At 47.4% G+C, this 16,109-nt stretch overlaps 1 protein-coding gene across 7 annotated transcripts in view; it reads right to left on the reverse strand.

Moving 5' to 3' along the window:
* FBXO25 (F-box protein 25) overlaps positions 1 to 16,109 on the reverse strand; it is a 57,586-nt gene that overhangs the window by 18,603 nt on the left and 22,874 nt on the right. For 6 of the 7 annotated variants that reach the window (XM_022570892.3, XM_022570891.3, XM_022570895.2 and 3 more), the window contains exons 3-5: positions 15,003 to 15,106; positions 14,027 to 14,076; positions 11,367 to 11,459 (exon numbers count right to left, since the gene is read on the reverse strand). In XM_022570892.3, coding sequence (XP_022426600.2) covers positions 11,367 to 11,459; positions 14,027 to 14,076; positions 15,003 to 15,106 — 247 coding nt within the window. The remainder of the gene's footprint in view (positions 1 to 11,366; positions 11,460 to 14,026; positions 14,077 to 15,002; positions 15,107 to 16,109) is intronic. The other variant, XM_022570893.3, reaches the window with a different exon arrangement.

Genomic DNA, 16,109 nt, shown 5'->3' on the forward strand with positions numbered 1-16,109 from the left:
ACAAGAGTGACCATGTTAATAGATGACAGTGAAATCTTAGGTTATAATGGTAATTAACATAAAAGTGCAAAAGACAGTTGTTTTTTTTTAATTTATTTTTTGGCTGCTTTGGGTCTTGGTTGCTGCGTGTGGGCTTTCTCTAGTTGTGGCGAGCGGGGGCTCCTCTTCGTTGCAGTACGCAGGCTTCTCATTGCGGTGGCTTCTCTTTGTTGCGGAGCATGGGCTCTAGGTGCGTGGGTTTCAGTAGTTGTGGCACATGGGCTCAGTAGTTGTAGCTCACGGGCTCTAGAGCGCAGGCTCAGTAGCTGTGGCGCACAGGCTTAGTTGCTCCACGGCACGTGGGATCTTCCCAGACCAGGGCTTGAACCCGTGTCCCCTAAATTGGCAGGTGGGTTCTTAACCACTGCGCCACCAGGGAAGCCCTCAGAAGACAATTTACAAAGAAGATATAACCACACATTAGCCTCTATTCAGCTAGATATATAAGACAAAATCTGTTGGAAACCTAAAGAGAATTTGTCAAAAATACAAATATTGTGGGAGATTTTTATACGTCTCTTCAAATTTAACAATTCTAAACAAGTAAGGATGTGGAGGAATTAAATAATATAACCGCCAAACCTTGCTTAATAAATAAGCAGAAAAACTTACATCCTTCAAATAGAGAATCTGCATTTTTCTTATGTGTCAACAGAATATTTACAAAAATTAACTATGAAAATGGCCACAAAGGAAAATTTAACGCATTTCAAAAAAACAGAGATCGTACAGGCCGAACTCTCTCATGATAATATACTAAAGCTAGAATTAAATAAAAGTACGGAAAACCTCAGCTCTCTGAGCTCCCAGGCACGTCTGGAATGCCCAAGCGCACGTGTTACGTGGTCAGGATGACAGCGTGGGTGTGAGGGAAGGACAGAGGGTGACGGTTTCGTGTTCAGGTCGCTCTTTCGTGCAGCACAGGGCACCCTCAATGGGCAGAGGCCGGGGGCCGTGCCGTCTTCACTCCTGGCTTCACGCAGATTTCCACACTGACCCGTTATTACCGAGGCGCTACCGGAAGGGCTGGACATGACTGCCTAATTCTTACAACGCCCCTAGAAGACGTACTGTATTATCACGCTGCACAGCGAGAACTGAGGCCCAGAGATGAGGAAAATGACCCCAAAGTCACACAGTAACAGGGACCGGATTCAGGACTGAAACACTGCAAACTCTTGCTACCTGCGTCCCGCGCACCTCACGCGTGTCAGGACGCAGCGAACAGCTTCCACAGGCTTCAGCGATGTGCAAGTTGATTACCTGATTTTAAAAGTCTTCTCAGTTTTACCGTATTTAATGAAAATATTTACTGTATTTAATGAGACCTAAACTCTGCAATAGCAGATCCTCACCTAGATGTTCACAGAGCCGGAGCACTGCCAGCACCCAGGCTTGTTCGCAGACTCTGTGTCCATGTTGTTATAACTCTCTGGGAAGTGTCAGGAGCTTTCATCAGGTTCTCCCAAGGTCCGTGGCCCCGCTCCTCCCCCAGGGACGAGGGTATCTCATGCAGGGCGAACGCAGGCTGCATCGACAACAAGGGTCCCATCTGGGGGACCAGCTCGGGCAGATGGCCTGTGAGAAGTGACCTCTTTTCGGACTGTCCCTCTTGTCCACCCTCCGTGGGAATTAACACCTCATTTGACTCTCATCCTAGTCACTGACTTCTAATACTGGCAGAAGGAAAAACTGTTATCTTCTATGAATTGAATTGTCACACAATCTATAATTTCAGTTTTGTTAAAAGAATTCTTAGTTCTTGCTTTTGGTCACATTCTACAAGTTACATTGTTGGCAGCATAAATATGCGGGAAGTTAAAGAAAAATGAAGATGGTACTGGACACTTGCAGACTCTGTGCTAGTGACATTTCAAATTTCCAGAGGACATGCCATCTAATCAGCGCACTCCTGCTGGCTGGACACACACATCCCATAAAACGTCAGAGCTACAACATCTAATTTAATTCTCTTGAGGCCAAACTGTCCAGTTAGTGTCCAGTAGTGTTTCCTTTGACTGGAAGCAGGCATCCCTGGGAGGTCCCACGTGGTCTCTTCTCCTTCATGAATCTTGTTCTTAGGAGCAGTTACATATTTTGCTAGCTTACTTTAATCCAACACTTTTTAAAGGGAAAAATTAGAGAAACTCCTGGAGTAAGTAGCCTATACCAATTCTTGAATCAACAAGAAGGACGTTTTTAAAAAAATAAAATGTAAACATATCTTTTTGTGCTAAGGAACTCAGAGGGCATTCCTTTTGTGAAGAATTTGTTTTCTAATAAGGAACTTCCTCCATTTCTAAATACCAGTTTTCTTGAAAAGAGGAGGTGCCTGTAGGTTCAGTAAAACAACTGGCAAATTAATTATTTTAGTCTCTTATGAGCCAGTTCGTATTCAGGTAGAATTTGTGCAGAACGTTTACCGTGGAAAAAATCACCAGAACATCTCACAGGACAACCTGCTCATCCGTCCCCTCATCGCGAGTGGAGCAGCTCCAGGTCTGTTCCAGGTGCTGGGGGTATGTGTGTGGGGGGGGTGCCCAGGGAGTGGGCACGTGACAGGGACCAAGCTGGGCTGTGACCCAAGACACTGCAACGTGGCACACAAAGGCTCAGGTCAGAGATTCTACGGATGGTCCCTCTCAACAGTCGCCCTAAACTCAAAAGGCCACTGTTTTAAAATGTCTCCACGCATGTCAGGAAGTCACTGCTTTCCACGAGAGGAGAACGCTATAGTATCAAGGCAAAGAAGACCTTTAATACATGCATCTCTGCTGTCAGGACCGCCTGTGACCTGAGGCACATCTTGCCCGCTTCTCCTCCCTGAATCTGGGGACAGAGCTGGACCTGCATGGCTGCTGTCCCTCCATCTAAGCCACCCTCAAAAGGTCAGCCAAGCGTAGCAAGCGCTCCTGAGCTGAGCACGTTCAAGAGCTTGTTATGATCCCACCACGAACTCGTCATGGCAGCCTCGGGGCAGATACAAACCCCGTTAGGTGTCGTGGAAGAAGAGATCCCTGGTCAGTAAACTGAGAAAACCAGACACAACCCAACACAGAGGTCTGGCCCCTCCACCCCCTGGCCCTGCTGCTGCCTCGCGGGTCCCTGGAAGCTCGTCCACGACCATGGTCTCCCCCCTCCTGTCCCCTCGTGAACTGTTCATGCCACGTGGTCCTTGGCAGAGATCAGGAAGAAGCTAAACATCTTCACATAACCAGACGGTCCAGCCGGAGACGTCCTTTCCCTTGTTTTCATGATTCCACTATTTAAAGGACCCAGGAAGCACTTGGGAAACAGGAGTTCACGTCCAAAGATTGAGGAGTGTTGGGAAACAAACTCCTGGGGCCAAAGTCCCAGGACCTAAGGAGGCATGTAAAGATGAGCAGACCAGCTCCCCAGCTCAAGGGCAGAGGTCACATGAATACCCGAGTGGCCCCGGCCCTGCACACACTGCACCTGGTGCCCCGCGGTGAGGAGGCCCAACCTGTCCTACCTGACAGACAGGCAAGGGGCCCAAATGACACCCCACCACCACCAATCCCTTACCTCGAACAGAAGGAAAGGGTGTCACTAACACGGAGGAGGTGCATCAGGTACATTTTCACCCAGAGTCGCTATGACGGGCACCTCCTGGGGGACCTCAGTGGCACAGGGACAGCCCTCCCCGTGGAGCCTTCCGACGCGGCCTGGGTTCCGGGTGTGTGGGCCAGCGGCAAGTCTGCAGGAGACCCACGTGTGCGACAACCGTCTGTTCTTTTCACCATCAGTCGGTTTCACGATTCATCAGCAAAACGTGTTCTCATACACACTCCGGTGGCAGCAGGGCCTCCTTCCAGCCTGTGCCAGAAAACGGAAGGCTTCCCGGGCTCTGCTCTTTGTAATTTTTTCACTGACTAGTTTGCAATCATGTCGTCTAACCCACCGTTAACACAGGCTCATTTTCCACATGTTCAAAGTGAGATGGTGTGAGAATATCTGACTATCGTGTAAAGAAGTATGCTTGATCCTTCGCAGAAGACAAAACATGAACAAGCATGACCTCTCCTCTCACAGAGAAAAGCACACGGCGCCCCAGGGGAGAAGTAACGGCCCTTCTGCACGGTTTCCGCGGCTGCCGTGAGGCAGCCCCACGCCGCGCGGGGTACGTCAGCGGCCACCACTCTCAGGGTTCTGAGGTCGCAGGTCCAGACCCCAGTGTCGGCAGGGCCCTGTTACGTTGTGGCCCAGGGAGGGAACCTCCTTGCCTCACTCAGCTCCTAGTGTTGTGGAGCCCCGGGGCCAATCTCTTCACATGGCTTCTCCCTGTGACTGTGGCTCTGTTTCCTCTTCTCTTAAGGACACAGTCATCGGTTTAGGGCCCTTCCCACTCCAGCAGGACCTCATCCTAACTGACTACATGTGCGAAGACCCCACTTCCAAATAAGGTCACGTTCTGAGGCTCCAGGTGGACATGAACCTTGGGGGACACTGTTCAGGCCCGCAGACTCGCTATTTAGAAGTAATTCCTCAAAAACATGATAATTCCTCTAATATAGGAATGTGGAACAGTGAAAAGACTTAAGCAAAACTCTACCACTAAACTTTTCACGCAGGCAACCCATGCGCAAGACGTGAACCCCTTTGTGGCTCAGGTCGGCATCTGCCGCGCACGGTGACCCAGCCCATCGAGCTGGCAGAGGATCAGAAGTGAAGAAGCAGGGAGGGTGCTCTGTGAGCCGTCGAGTCTCCCGGGATGGCCTGTGTACGCCTGGAGCAGGGCCGGGCCCACCACTCAGCTGCCCGACTCCCGGGCCGGAGGCTGGGCCCCGTTCTGACCGCCACCTCCCGCAGTTAATCCTCACACAGGACAAAACTGGAAAGAAAGTGATGAGAGGTGTGCCATCTCGAAGGACAGTGAGAACTCAGGGTCTGTCCACTGAGATCAAGTGGCACATCCGCGCTCATCCCCTTTGCCTCCTGTCACCAGACCTTTTCGCTGCCCCTCTTCCCGCTCACACCGACACCCTCGTCTCTGGCTCTTCGGGGTGGGATCCTGCACGTACACGTCTGTGACAAAACGCGGGCAGTCCCTGGGGGCCGGGCTGAGCTGCAGAGGGGCTGCACTCGCTGTGGCCTTTCAGAGCTCCCCTGGGGTCCATGGGGCCTCCAAGCCCGACCGTTGGTCCCTGGCACCCTTCACTTCAAGAGCCACAGCGCAAAACCAGGAAATCGGCCCTGCTGCATCCTCCTGGCCAAGTCACTCAACAATCCTTTATGTTTACTCATTTGTATAAGTTTCAGGTGCACAACACGGTGCCTGGCAATTGTAAAGCTTATACTCCACTTACAGTTATTACAAACTATGGCTGCATTCCCTGTGCTGCACAATATATCCTTGTAGCCTGTTTATTTTATACCCAGTAGTTTGTTCCTCTTAATCCCCTACCCCTACCCAACAATCCCTCTTAGAAATCCGGTTTCCACAGCCAAACTTCCTTCTAAGTCAGAAAGTTGTTGAAATATCCTTTCAGAATATCGTATGCGCTTCTGGAAAGTCCTACCCCTTTAGTGAAATGTTCTGAATGGAGAAATACTATTCTGCGTGATCCCACCTTGTATAAACATGAATCTTCCATGACCGACTTCTCGTAAGCACCCTAATAAGTGCATCTGTTACACCCTAAGCACACCCTGTATTTATTAATATTTCCTGATCCCCTACTGTGACTAGAGGGTTAGTAGATTCTTTCTGTATGACCCCGAGTACAAGAAGGGACTTAAATAGGTCACAGACGACAGGTTCACCAGCACCGCTGGAAAGGCCTGATCAATTATTAAGCCTCACAGATCCTGCCCTGCCAGCCAGCACCTATTCTCTAAACAGGCCGTGAATGCTAGCAGTGAGTATTAACGTCTGTTAAAATGTTTCTCAACAAATATTTTAATAATTAAGCTACAGAGTTCAACTCTCCTAACGCTACGAATACGACGGTGCAGCACACACAGCCAGCACCCGACACCTCGCGCTGCTCCCTGGGTGACGCGCAGGACGGCCCGCCGCCGGGCACGGCTTCCCCGAGCTCAGGGAGGAGCCTTGGGCAAGCTGGAAGGGCCGTCAAGAGGCTGAGTTACTGTCACAGATAAAACCTGATGCTCCTGTGACCAGGCCTCAAATAAAGCTCAGAGAAACCAAACTGTCAGTGAGTAACACATTCCAATTATTAGGGAAGTTAATGTGAGGAAGTTAAGGTAAGCAAGGTAGAAAAAAGTCACTATTTACAAGCCAAATAAAGTGAATAATGTGTCACAGACGGCAGCAAAGCTCACTGACCACAGGCAGGGAATGAAGTATAAACTCATTTTCCAAATAAAGGTACATAAACGTAACGATTCTGAGAGTTTTTCCCCTATGAGGAACCTACTTTAGGAAGCACAGCGCACCTGGCATGTTTATACATTTCAACTGCTACCCTGTGCTGCTCTCAGGGAGTTTCCTGACAGCCTCTTTGGCCATCGCCCCCAGATGCCGACCCTTCCAGTCCATGCTCTCCTTGAGCCCGCCCCGTCTCTCCCAGAGGACCCGCAGCTGCTGTCCCCGCGGTACTGGGGGGCCTCGGACTCCAGGGAGCCACCATGCATGACCTACACGCCCCACAGAGAGAGACAACCCAACTCTCCCCCAGGAAGGGCTGGCACTGAGGGGCTGCCCAGTTTCCGGGCGTGCAATGACACTACGGACAGACGCCACCTCTCTGCACTGCTGAAACTTCAGTGTGTATCGCTGACAGATGTGACGAGGTCTATGGCTGGAATGTGAATTAGACGATTCCCTGACACTGTTAGTTTGGAAAGACAAGTCAACCTCACAGGATGGGACTGTGCACCTCTCCTAAGGGTGCTCAGCAATGTGGGCACCAACATTCTCATCCCTCCCACCTCAGACCAGGGGACACCAACTACTAGACAGGAGGTAAAGATGCTGACATTCAGTCTCCAATCATGACACGGAGCTAAAAGCCCACTTCAAAGGCCTTTTAAAATACCAACTCTGCTATAAATCTCCCCCTTTGCGGCGAAATAACTACATATGTGCTAATAATTCCAAGTCTTTGGTTAATTTTTCTACTTAAAATTTTCAAAATTCCACCAAGTTTAAGTCTTTGATTTATCTTAATGAAAGTAAGGTCCTAAAACTGACCAAAAATGCTTTTAATTTACTTATACATTACATATAAATGGTATGAATAAGAAGTAAGCTCAATTACGGACCAGATATTAAGAACTGTCCACTCACCAGGGCCAAATCTAAACTGCATCTTGACTGTCATTTTTTTCCCCCAATAAGCGAGTTTCTCAGCACATATTATAAAATAATAACTGCAAATAATCAGTTAAGGAGAGAAAAATTACTAGTGAGTAAAGACCAGTTTTTATTGATTTTCTGGAAATAAACTTAATAGTTCAATAAATTATGCTAAGGGCTTTTCAGTAGCCGGCCAAGACAACATTCTCAATCTATAAATAAGCATTTTTGTGTGAATTACAAGATAGTTTTAACAGCAGTTTAACATAATCGCCATATCGCTGACTACCAACTAGTCTGAAACTAAACATACAGCATCACGCTTGTAACACAAATTCTGCTGAATGGTGGTGAAGAACACGACTGGTTACAAGCGTGCAGACGAAGCTCAGCGGCGGAGGCGGTGTGTGTGTTTACGCACGTGTTAGCCCAGAGCAAGAAGTGGTGTTTGGATTTATCTGTGGCCAGATGGACAAAATGTAACATGAATGAGGTTTCAGAACAGGCCGAATGCACGAGGAGTGTGTGAGAGACCACGCACTCATCCATCCCACCACAGTGCTGAGGGGGCAGCTCACAACCCCATGTTTACAGGTTTCCTTATGATTCCCACCAGCGCCGGCAGGCACTGCCTATGTGATTCAACAGTGACCCTAAATTAGGTGCCATGTTCTGAGGAACATGGCACATGAAATTAGTTCTCTATTCTCCTTTAAAAAGTTGAGTGAGGGGCTTCCCAGGTGGCGCAGTGGTTGAGAGTCCGCCTGCCGACGCAGGGGACACGGGTTCATGCCCCGGTCCAGGAGGATCCCACATGCCGTGGAGCGGCTGGGCCCGTGAGCCATGGTTGCTGAGCCTGCGCGTCTGGAGCCTGTGCTCCGCAACAGGAGAGGCCACAGCAGTGAGAGGCCCGCGTACCGCAAAAAAAAAAAAAAAAAGTTGAGTGAATGCAGCTTGGAAAAACAATGTTTATTCCTCAAAATCAGACTAAAATTTTGAAAATTTGCAAAAGTAACCTAGGTATGAAGATGTTTCAAATATTTTTAAACAGACAACACCAAAAGTGGCTTATTTCATATACAGGATGTGGAAGAGACAATTTAATTTGGATTTGTGTAATTAGAAAACGTCAAATTTCCATTCCTGCCAAAGTATAGGAGAATAAAGACTAAACTTCCATTCCAAACTGCTTATATTTATTTTGACAACTAAAACAATTTATACTGAACACTAAACTCTAATACTAATTTTTATTCTGAAACTATGTAGTAATTATAGATTAGCCTCAGCTTAAAATGCTAATTTTAGATAAACAAAGGGATTTCATATAAAATATTAATACTAATGCTTTTCATATAAATTCTTAGAGGAAATATTACTGCATGCCATCCGAAATGTAAGGAAACTCTTTCATCAGTCATTTCAAAACCACTGCTTGTACATCTACAGCTCTTCTAATATTAAGGAGTGGCCATCTGGACAACACAGCACAAGTTATGGGAAATTGTCTTGTTGAGAAGAACTGCAAGAGACCCTCACTGTCCTGGTAAGTGTGGTGTAAACATGAAAGCAGCAGAGAGGTGCCAAGGACACCACTCCAGCCACTGAGGCCAACTACGATTCAGTGCGATTCATGGGTACTGACCGCACGATGATGCACTAACAGACCCGCAAAGCAGTGTTTCCACCCCAGTGGCGGGGTGCTGAGCGAGAGGGGATCCCACCCCCACAGACAAGGTGGCAGCAAGTGCAGGGGGACATGTCACCCAGAGGTGAGGCACAGAGCACGATCAAAAGAAAGCAAGTGGGGGCATCAGGCCTGCTGGGGAGGCAACAGGAGGAAAGGGAAGGGAGAAGAGACAGTACAGCACGTGGACCCGATCACAGAGAGTCACTAGGGCGAGGGGACAGCACACCATGGCCATGGCATGTGGACCCGATCACAGAGAGTCACTAGGGCAGGGGACAGTGCGCCATGGCACGTGGACCCGATCACAGAGTCACTAGGGCCAGGGGACAGCGCACCATGGCCACGGCAAGTGGACCCGATCACAGAGTCACTAGGGCCAGGGGACAGCACACCATGGCCACGGCACATGGACCCAATCACAGAGTCACTAGGGCCAGGGGACAGCGCACCATGGCCACGGCAAGTGGACCCAATCAGAGACAGTCACTAGGGCCAGGGGACAGCAGGTCATGGCCACGGCACGTGGACCCGATCACAGAGTCACTAGGGCCAGGGGATAGCGCGCCATGGCCACGGCACGTGGACCCGATCACAGAGTCACTGACAGCTGGCTTCATTTGTCTTTGTCTTTCGGAGAAGGCAGACATAAGCAGATCAGTTTGGGAAGGCAACTGGCCTCGGGAAGGGTTTGAAGGAGCAGGAAGCAGGGGCAGGAGGAGGGTGAGGAGGCAAGGACCCCTGATGGGGAGGCCCCACCTGGCGGGAGCGCTCGGCCATCACGGAAGTGCCACAGAGAGAGGCCAGCCGTGTGGGAGGGCCCAGTGGTGCTGGTGGGCCTCGCATAGCGGCCTCAGCAGCTGCCAAAGCCACCAGCCCCGGCGGCCGTTTCTAGAGGCGATGCAGAGAAACACCACTTCACGCGTTAGCACGTGGACACACCACACATTTTACTTTTTAGTTACGTATTTTTTTACACATACTACAAAAGAACCAGCAGAGAAAGTCTACGATCTGCCAGGTACTACTGTCTAGGATGAGGACAACGTCTGAAGAAAGGCTCCTCAGTGAAAAAGAGATCAGCATGTGGACAAAACAAAGATCCCAAGGCTGTTCAGCTGACCAGGTTCAGTAGGACACAGAGCACAGAACGCTCAGACCTTCTCTGGTCAGCAAACCAAGGGCCTGGACCAGCAAGATGAGCAGAAAGCCCAGCACTGAAACCAGGAGGCTCGGTCCTCCCTCCCACGTCTCCGTCCTCCCTCCCGCGTCTCCATCCTGCCCCAGAGTCTCTCTCACGCCCCCACGAGTAAAATCCCTTGTGTGGATCGCGGTCCAGAGTGGCTGGTATTAGACAACTAAGCATGATCTGAAGTATCAAAAAGCACGTGGGTAAACGCTTACTGTGTAACAGACCTCTCTGCTGACAGACGTTTTCCTGGATACTCAAATCTTGGCATTTCTACAAAGTGGAGTCAAACTCCAGTTTGATCTCCTGGAGGGAAGAGGTAGCTGGTGGAGGCCCCTGTCTGGTGCGCAGGCACCTGGGAGAACTCGAACCCTCGGAGGGACTACGGCCTCCACACAGCCCCCACCTGGTGAGGCTGCAGGGAGCACGTGGCTAGGAACCCCAGGTGCTGGTCACATGGATGCCCGGCAAACTCTGACTGGAACCAAACCAAACACTCGGGCTTAAAATCATTTAACCACCCAGTTTTCTGTCCTTCCGGTAGCACTTCCAAATGCCTAGCAGGCATTACAAGGAATATCTTTCCAGAGTCTCACAGCACCATTAAAAATCCAAAATCAACAGCTTTGTGACCCATCACTTACTCTTTGCCTATAATAGTAAGAAGGTGAATAAGTTTGTTAGGCAAATAAAAGCAGACAGTAAATGGAATATATGGCAAGATCCTTTCTTTTCTGAATGTAGGCCAAGACAAAAATTTCCTCTAAAAACATGTTATTTACACAATAAGGCTTCTGTGGAGTTCCATTCGGTATAAATTTCCTTCTTTCTGTTAGCCCACGGTCCCTCTATTAAGCAGGGATCATACTCCGTGAAAAATACAAAGTAGAAAATGCATGTGAAAGGATTCCCAGGATACCTTCTGCCTCCTCTTTGCATCTCCGACAGCGCAACGGGCGGGGAGTGTGCCCCTGCCCCTGCGGGAGCCTGCAGAAGCCACAGCGCCAGCCCGGAGCCTCGCCCGACTGCCCGGCCCCGGGGGGTTCTCTACCAGCGAACAAGCACAACTGTGCGCAGCTGTCAAAAGCATCTGAAATGTTTCACATGAAAATCCTCAAAACGCAGGCGCCCCAAAGTGTCATCAAGTGACTCTGAAATAAAATACTCACTCTGGCCACGTAAGTGAACCTCCGGGCGTCCTGGACCGCACTGAAGAAGTCTAAGCGGTTAAAAGCTTCTCCCAAAGTGCAGTAGCCGTGTCTCTGGAAAAACAGACACAAGTGAAAATCTGTCAAATGAGTCATGAGTCAAAACGAGCGAACAGTTAACGTGAATTAGTCTGCGCAATTTCTTTTTTAATTTTGGCAAAGGATATTCGTTTTTATTATGATCTACTCCATATTTAGCTGAAAATAGAGTAAAATTAAAACAATGCTAAATTTAAGTCATTATATAATCAAGACACTACGCATTGACATTTCTACACCACTTAATGACAAGGATAAATATTGATTAAATATTTGTCAATTTCCTTTGTTGGCATGCATTTGGGGGGGACAAAATTAAGCCTAAAATCATAAAATAACTGGATGTATTCTAGGCTGTGCAACTACAAATACATAAATCATGCTTGGCCACTATGAAGAAGCATCTGCTATAACTACACGTTGGAATTCGATTCCTCTGCGGGGAGTCCTGTGTGCCTGCAGGCCTGGACATACGCCCAGCCGCTCAGGATCAAGGCCGCGAGGCACCTGAGTGGGGTGGGGTTCTGAATACCAGCATGTGGGTGCAAAGGGCTAGAGGTGACGGGACGTGACCGTGGGCAGTGATATGCCCTATATTCCATACTGGTTTGTACAGATCTCTACCCCAGGTTTCAGAAGACATTTTAAACTCAATCTTCTGTATTGGAATACTTAGAACATAAAGAGATCTTCAATGCACAGTTGTGAGTATAGATAAAGTGGGGAATAATCACAGAAAACATGAGGTGACAAACACGCCTCACATTTCAAACAGAGGACAGGAGAGGGGCCAGAGGGGGAGCTGGAGGGGAAATCCTTAGTCTCTGACAGAAGACGCACCGTGAGGGCTGATTTGGTTTTACATCCAAATCCCAACAACACTCTCAATGTGTGCACAAGCCTACAAGATACACTTATTTAAAACATTCATTATGTATTTTTACTGAATATCCACTAAGTACAAAATATTTTCCTGGGAGCTGTGGAGGAAGCCAAGATTAACTGGTTATCGATCACAACCTGAAATCAATCACAGCCGGGAACTATTCTCTTTCTCAGTGAACAGAATTCCAAACACTGGTGTTCCTTCCAGGCAGTCACCCATCTCACAACAGCCTCTTCTTTGGGGGGAAATAAAATCACACGTTTGAAGCACACAAGCAGCAAACACCTGGCTGGCCCCAGGTGAGAAGACCAAAGGCGTGATGTGATGCGGAGAGAGATGGGACCAGCTCCAAGTCCTGGCCCCTGCCTGTGCCGGTTCCCAGGACCCACGCAACACTCTGCAGACTCACCGCAAGTTCCCCCGCTGCCGCGTGTGCAGCCGAAGCTGGACCTCTGTTCTGTAATCAGTGTCGTGACACCCAGCAAATGAAATGTCTAACAGTCTTTCTTTCTTTTTTTTAAAATAAATTTATTTTATTTATTTATTTTTGGCTGCATTGGGTCTTCATTGCTGCGTGCGGGCTCTCTCTAGTTGCGGCGAGCAGGGGCTACTCTTTGTTGCAGTGCAAGGGCTTCTCATTGCGGTGGCTTCTCTTGATGCAGAGCACAGGCTCGATGCGCACAGGCTTCAGTAGTTGTGGCATGCAGGCTCAGTAGTTGTGGCTCGCGGTCTAGAGTACAGGCTCAGTAGTTGTAGTGCACGGGCTTAGTTGCTCCGCAGCATGTGGGATTTTCCCGGACCAGGGCTAGAACCCGTGTCCCCTGAGTTGGCAGGTGGATTCTTAACCACTGCACCACCAGGGAAGTCCAAATGTCTAACAGTCTTTCATAAGCTCAAACTAGGTCAGATTCGCCAAACACCTTCCAATGGTGTACTGGAGTGTATGTTACGGGTTAGAGTGGTTTCATACCCATTTAACAATGTTAACCATCGCCAAATAGGTTGGATAAATTTTCTATCTCAGAATCTAATCCTTAAGCTTCTAGGAAGCTGGGCTGGTTTCAGAACACCCACTATTAACACTTCTGGAACCCTTAACTTACGCTAACATAATACATGCTAAACAACCGCTCCCTGAGTATTTTCCCCCATTGTTGCAAAATAAGGCCAATGCAGAGTTTCTCAGACAACAGATGGAAGCAAGCTTCTCCAGATACCGAGAGAAAAAAGAAACATGCAGAGTTGAGGTGAACAGACCTTTTGCAAAAGAAAGGCGGGCAGGGCTCAACTGCTCTTTGCAGATTCCAGCTTAACTACCATCACCTTAGCTGCTACTCTACAAAATAAATGAGGGGTTTACAAACTGTTCTCACCAACCCAAAACACAGGAGAGCCAAGACACAGCCCTACTAGTACCAGAGGCTCACTATGAACAGCTTTTGGGGAGGGCAGGGAAGGAAACATCAAAGTACCTGGGGGTCCATACTTCTTCTGAAACAGCCCTCCGCTGATTCAGATTCGTACGGGGCATTGACATACACCACACACACGAAACACTGTCTCAAGACCCTCTTATGCTTTCACCTCTTAGAATGTGGACACAGGTGTGATATTGCAAAAGAAACAATTTAATGTAACATCACATATTCAACAGTAACAATACAAAACATACTCTTATTTATAATAGAATACTTACTTCTCTTGTGCTTTCTTTATGGACATAGATCCATTTTTCACGATAAAAACCTAGAATAAAAATTAACTTCTTTTTAAAAGCTGGTGAATCATTACAAAATGAAGATTTTAAGGAACTTCAACAGTGGCACATGCTAACAAAATTATCTGACATCATATAGATAAGAGATGCTTTGACTTGGCTAAATGCAACCAGAATTGCTTCGTTTCCTAATATCAGTTTAAGAGGTACTGAAACATCTTTACGTGAAAGATGATTTATGACAGTACCACGTCTAGGTAACTTGGAAGAAAAAAGTGTCACCAAGTGACTGCAGTCATATCCAAATACAAATGGTTATAAAAGTGCATTTGGTATATACCCTAATAAAAGTTCTCTTCCTCTTTCATGGCCCCGTATGGTGTTCCATTTAAATACACTTTCCAAGTAACTCACATCCCAGAGCTTTGAGGATCACGAGTACATTGTCCACGGCGGCCTCCAGAGGGCGCACGACTGAATTCACTAACAGGGTCTCAGGGACTCAAGTCTGGGCGTCTGCACAGGGGCCCTTTCAGAGCCTCCCCATCCCCGTCCCACCTGCATGGCTCCAGTTTTGACCATGTCTACCTTCTGCTCCGAACCAGCAGCGTCTCCTGCACCAAAGCCCAACGTCAAGGTCCCTAAGGTTCGGCCTTACTGCTTGGGAGTGAATGGACCTGAATTCAGGACTGCTATTCAACATTCAGACACAGAGGCTGTTTTGTAGGTTTTCCTGTCTTTGGTTTCCTTGTAGCAAATCTTACTAATGACTTACTCAACTAAATGGTTGAGCTGCAAATATCTGACCACTAAGTCAGTGGGCAACTGTGGATACAGTGCTGCTACGTGTATAACTGTATCAGCATTTACGTCATAAGACAGCACTGTCAATGCCATTCAATTTATCAACATATTCAACAAGTAAATATGAAATTATTAATGAAAATGTTCTTACACTGAGTATTTTTGTCATTTCTAAAATGGTCCTTTTTCCTTTTTTTGGATGCATATTCATGCTCTTCATTATTGAATATTTCTTCATCTTCACTATTTAAGATACTGAAATAAAGATACATTTTATTAAAATATTTTTACAGGGGTTTCTTCATCTGGATTTTCTTTTGTTAAAAAGAAAAAAGAAATATTTCGTTTGCAATTCAGGAGCCCAGAATAAAAATCATGTTAAATTCTGAAAGCAATCCTTAATTTTCAAAGCAACAAATCACAGGTTTGAAATTACAAGGCTAATGTCTACTTTTTTGTTGTTGTTGTTTGTTTGTTTGTTTGTTTTTTGCGGTACGCGGGCTTCTCACTGTTGTGGCCTCTCCCGTTGCGGAGCACAGACTCCGGACGTGCAGGCTCAGCGGCCATGGCTCACGGGCCCAGCCGCTCCGCGGCATGTGGGATCTTCCCAGACCGGGGCACGAACCCGTGTCCCCTGCATCGGCAGGCAGACTCTCAACCACTGCGCCACCAGGGAAGCCCCATGTCTACGTTTTTTGCTTGTTTTGAGAAACCTGAGATTTATCCTGGTTCTTATCAGAATCCTGTATCAGGAAGTGATGCACAAGTTTTAGAATCGCCTAAGGGTTTTGAAATGCTCGACCAAGGTAGTTTCAGACTTTAAAACTTATAGTTTTATAGTTTATACTCTGGAAAAAAGTTAATGTGACAACATGATACCTAATACTAATGATTTGCTATATCCCTGACCCAGTGCTGAGTAAACTCAACATTTCTCTTTGTCCCCATACTTCCAAAGACTTAACTGCAACTACTACTGTATTTCCTTACTAAGCATCAACCAACTAATGCTACCTGTTAAGGTGCTTAACTGAAGCCAGATGAAGTGAAACATTTCTTTTTTCCACTTAAATACATCTAACTCAAAGCTTTCCCATTTTTTTCTTTTGGATAAAATAAAATCATAAGGTAATAACTAAACAACTTGAACACATTTTCTTTTTTTAAAAACTTTCTTCCTTGAAGTAAAAAATAAATAAATAAGACTATGCAAAAAGCAGTCCACCCCCTCAAAACTGAAGATGCACACAATTTTTAT

Source organism: Delphinapterus leucas, chromosome 21, assembly GCF_059928025.1.
Source record: "Delphinapterus leucas isolate spDelLeu-1000000601 "Yukka" chromosome 21, BTC_Dleu_Yukka2, whole genome shotgun sequence".
Classification (NCBI taxonomy): Eukaryota; Metazoa; Chordata; class Mammalia; order Artiodactyla; family Monodontidae; genus Delphinapterus; species Delphinapterus leucas.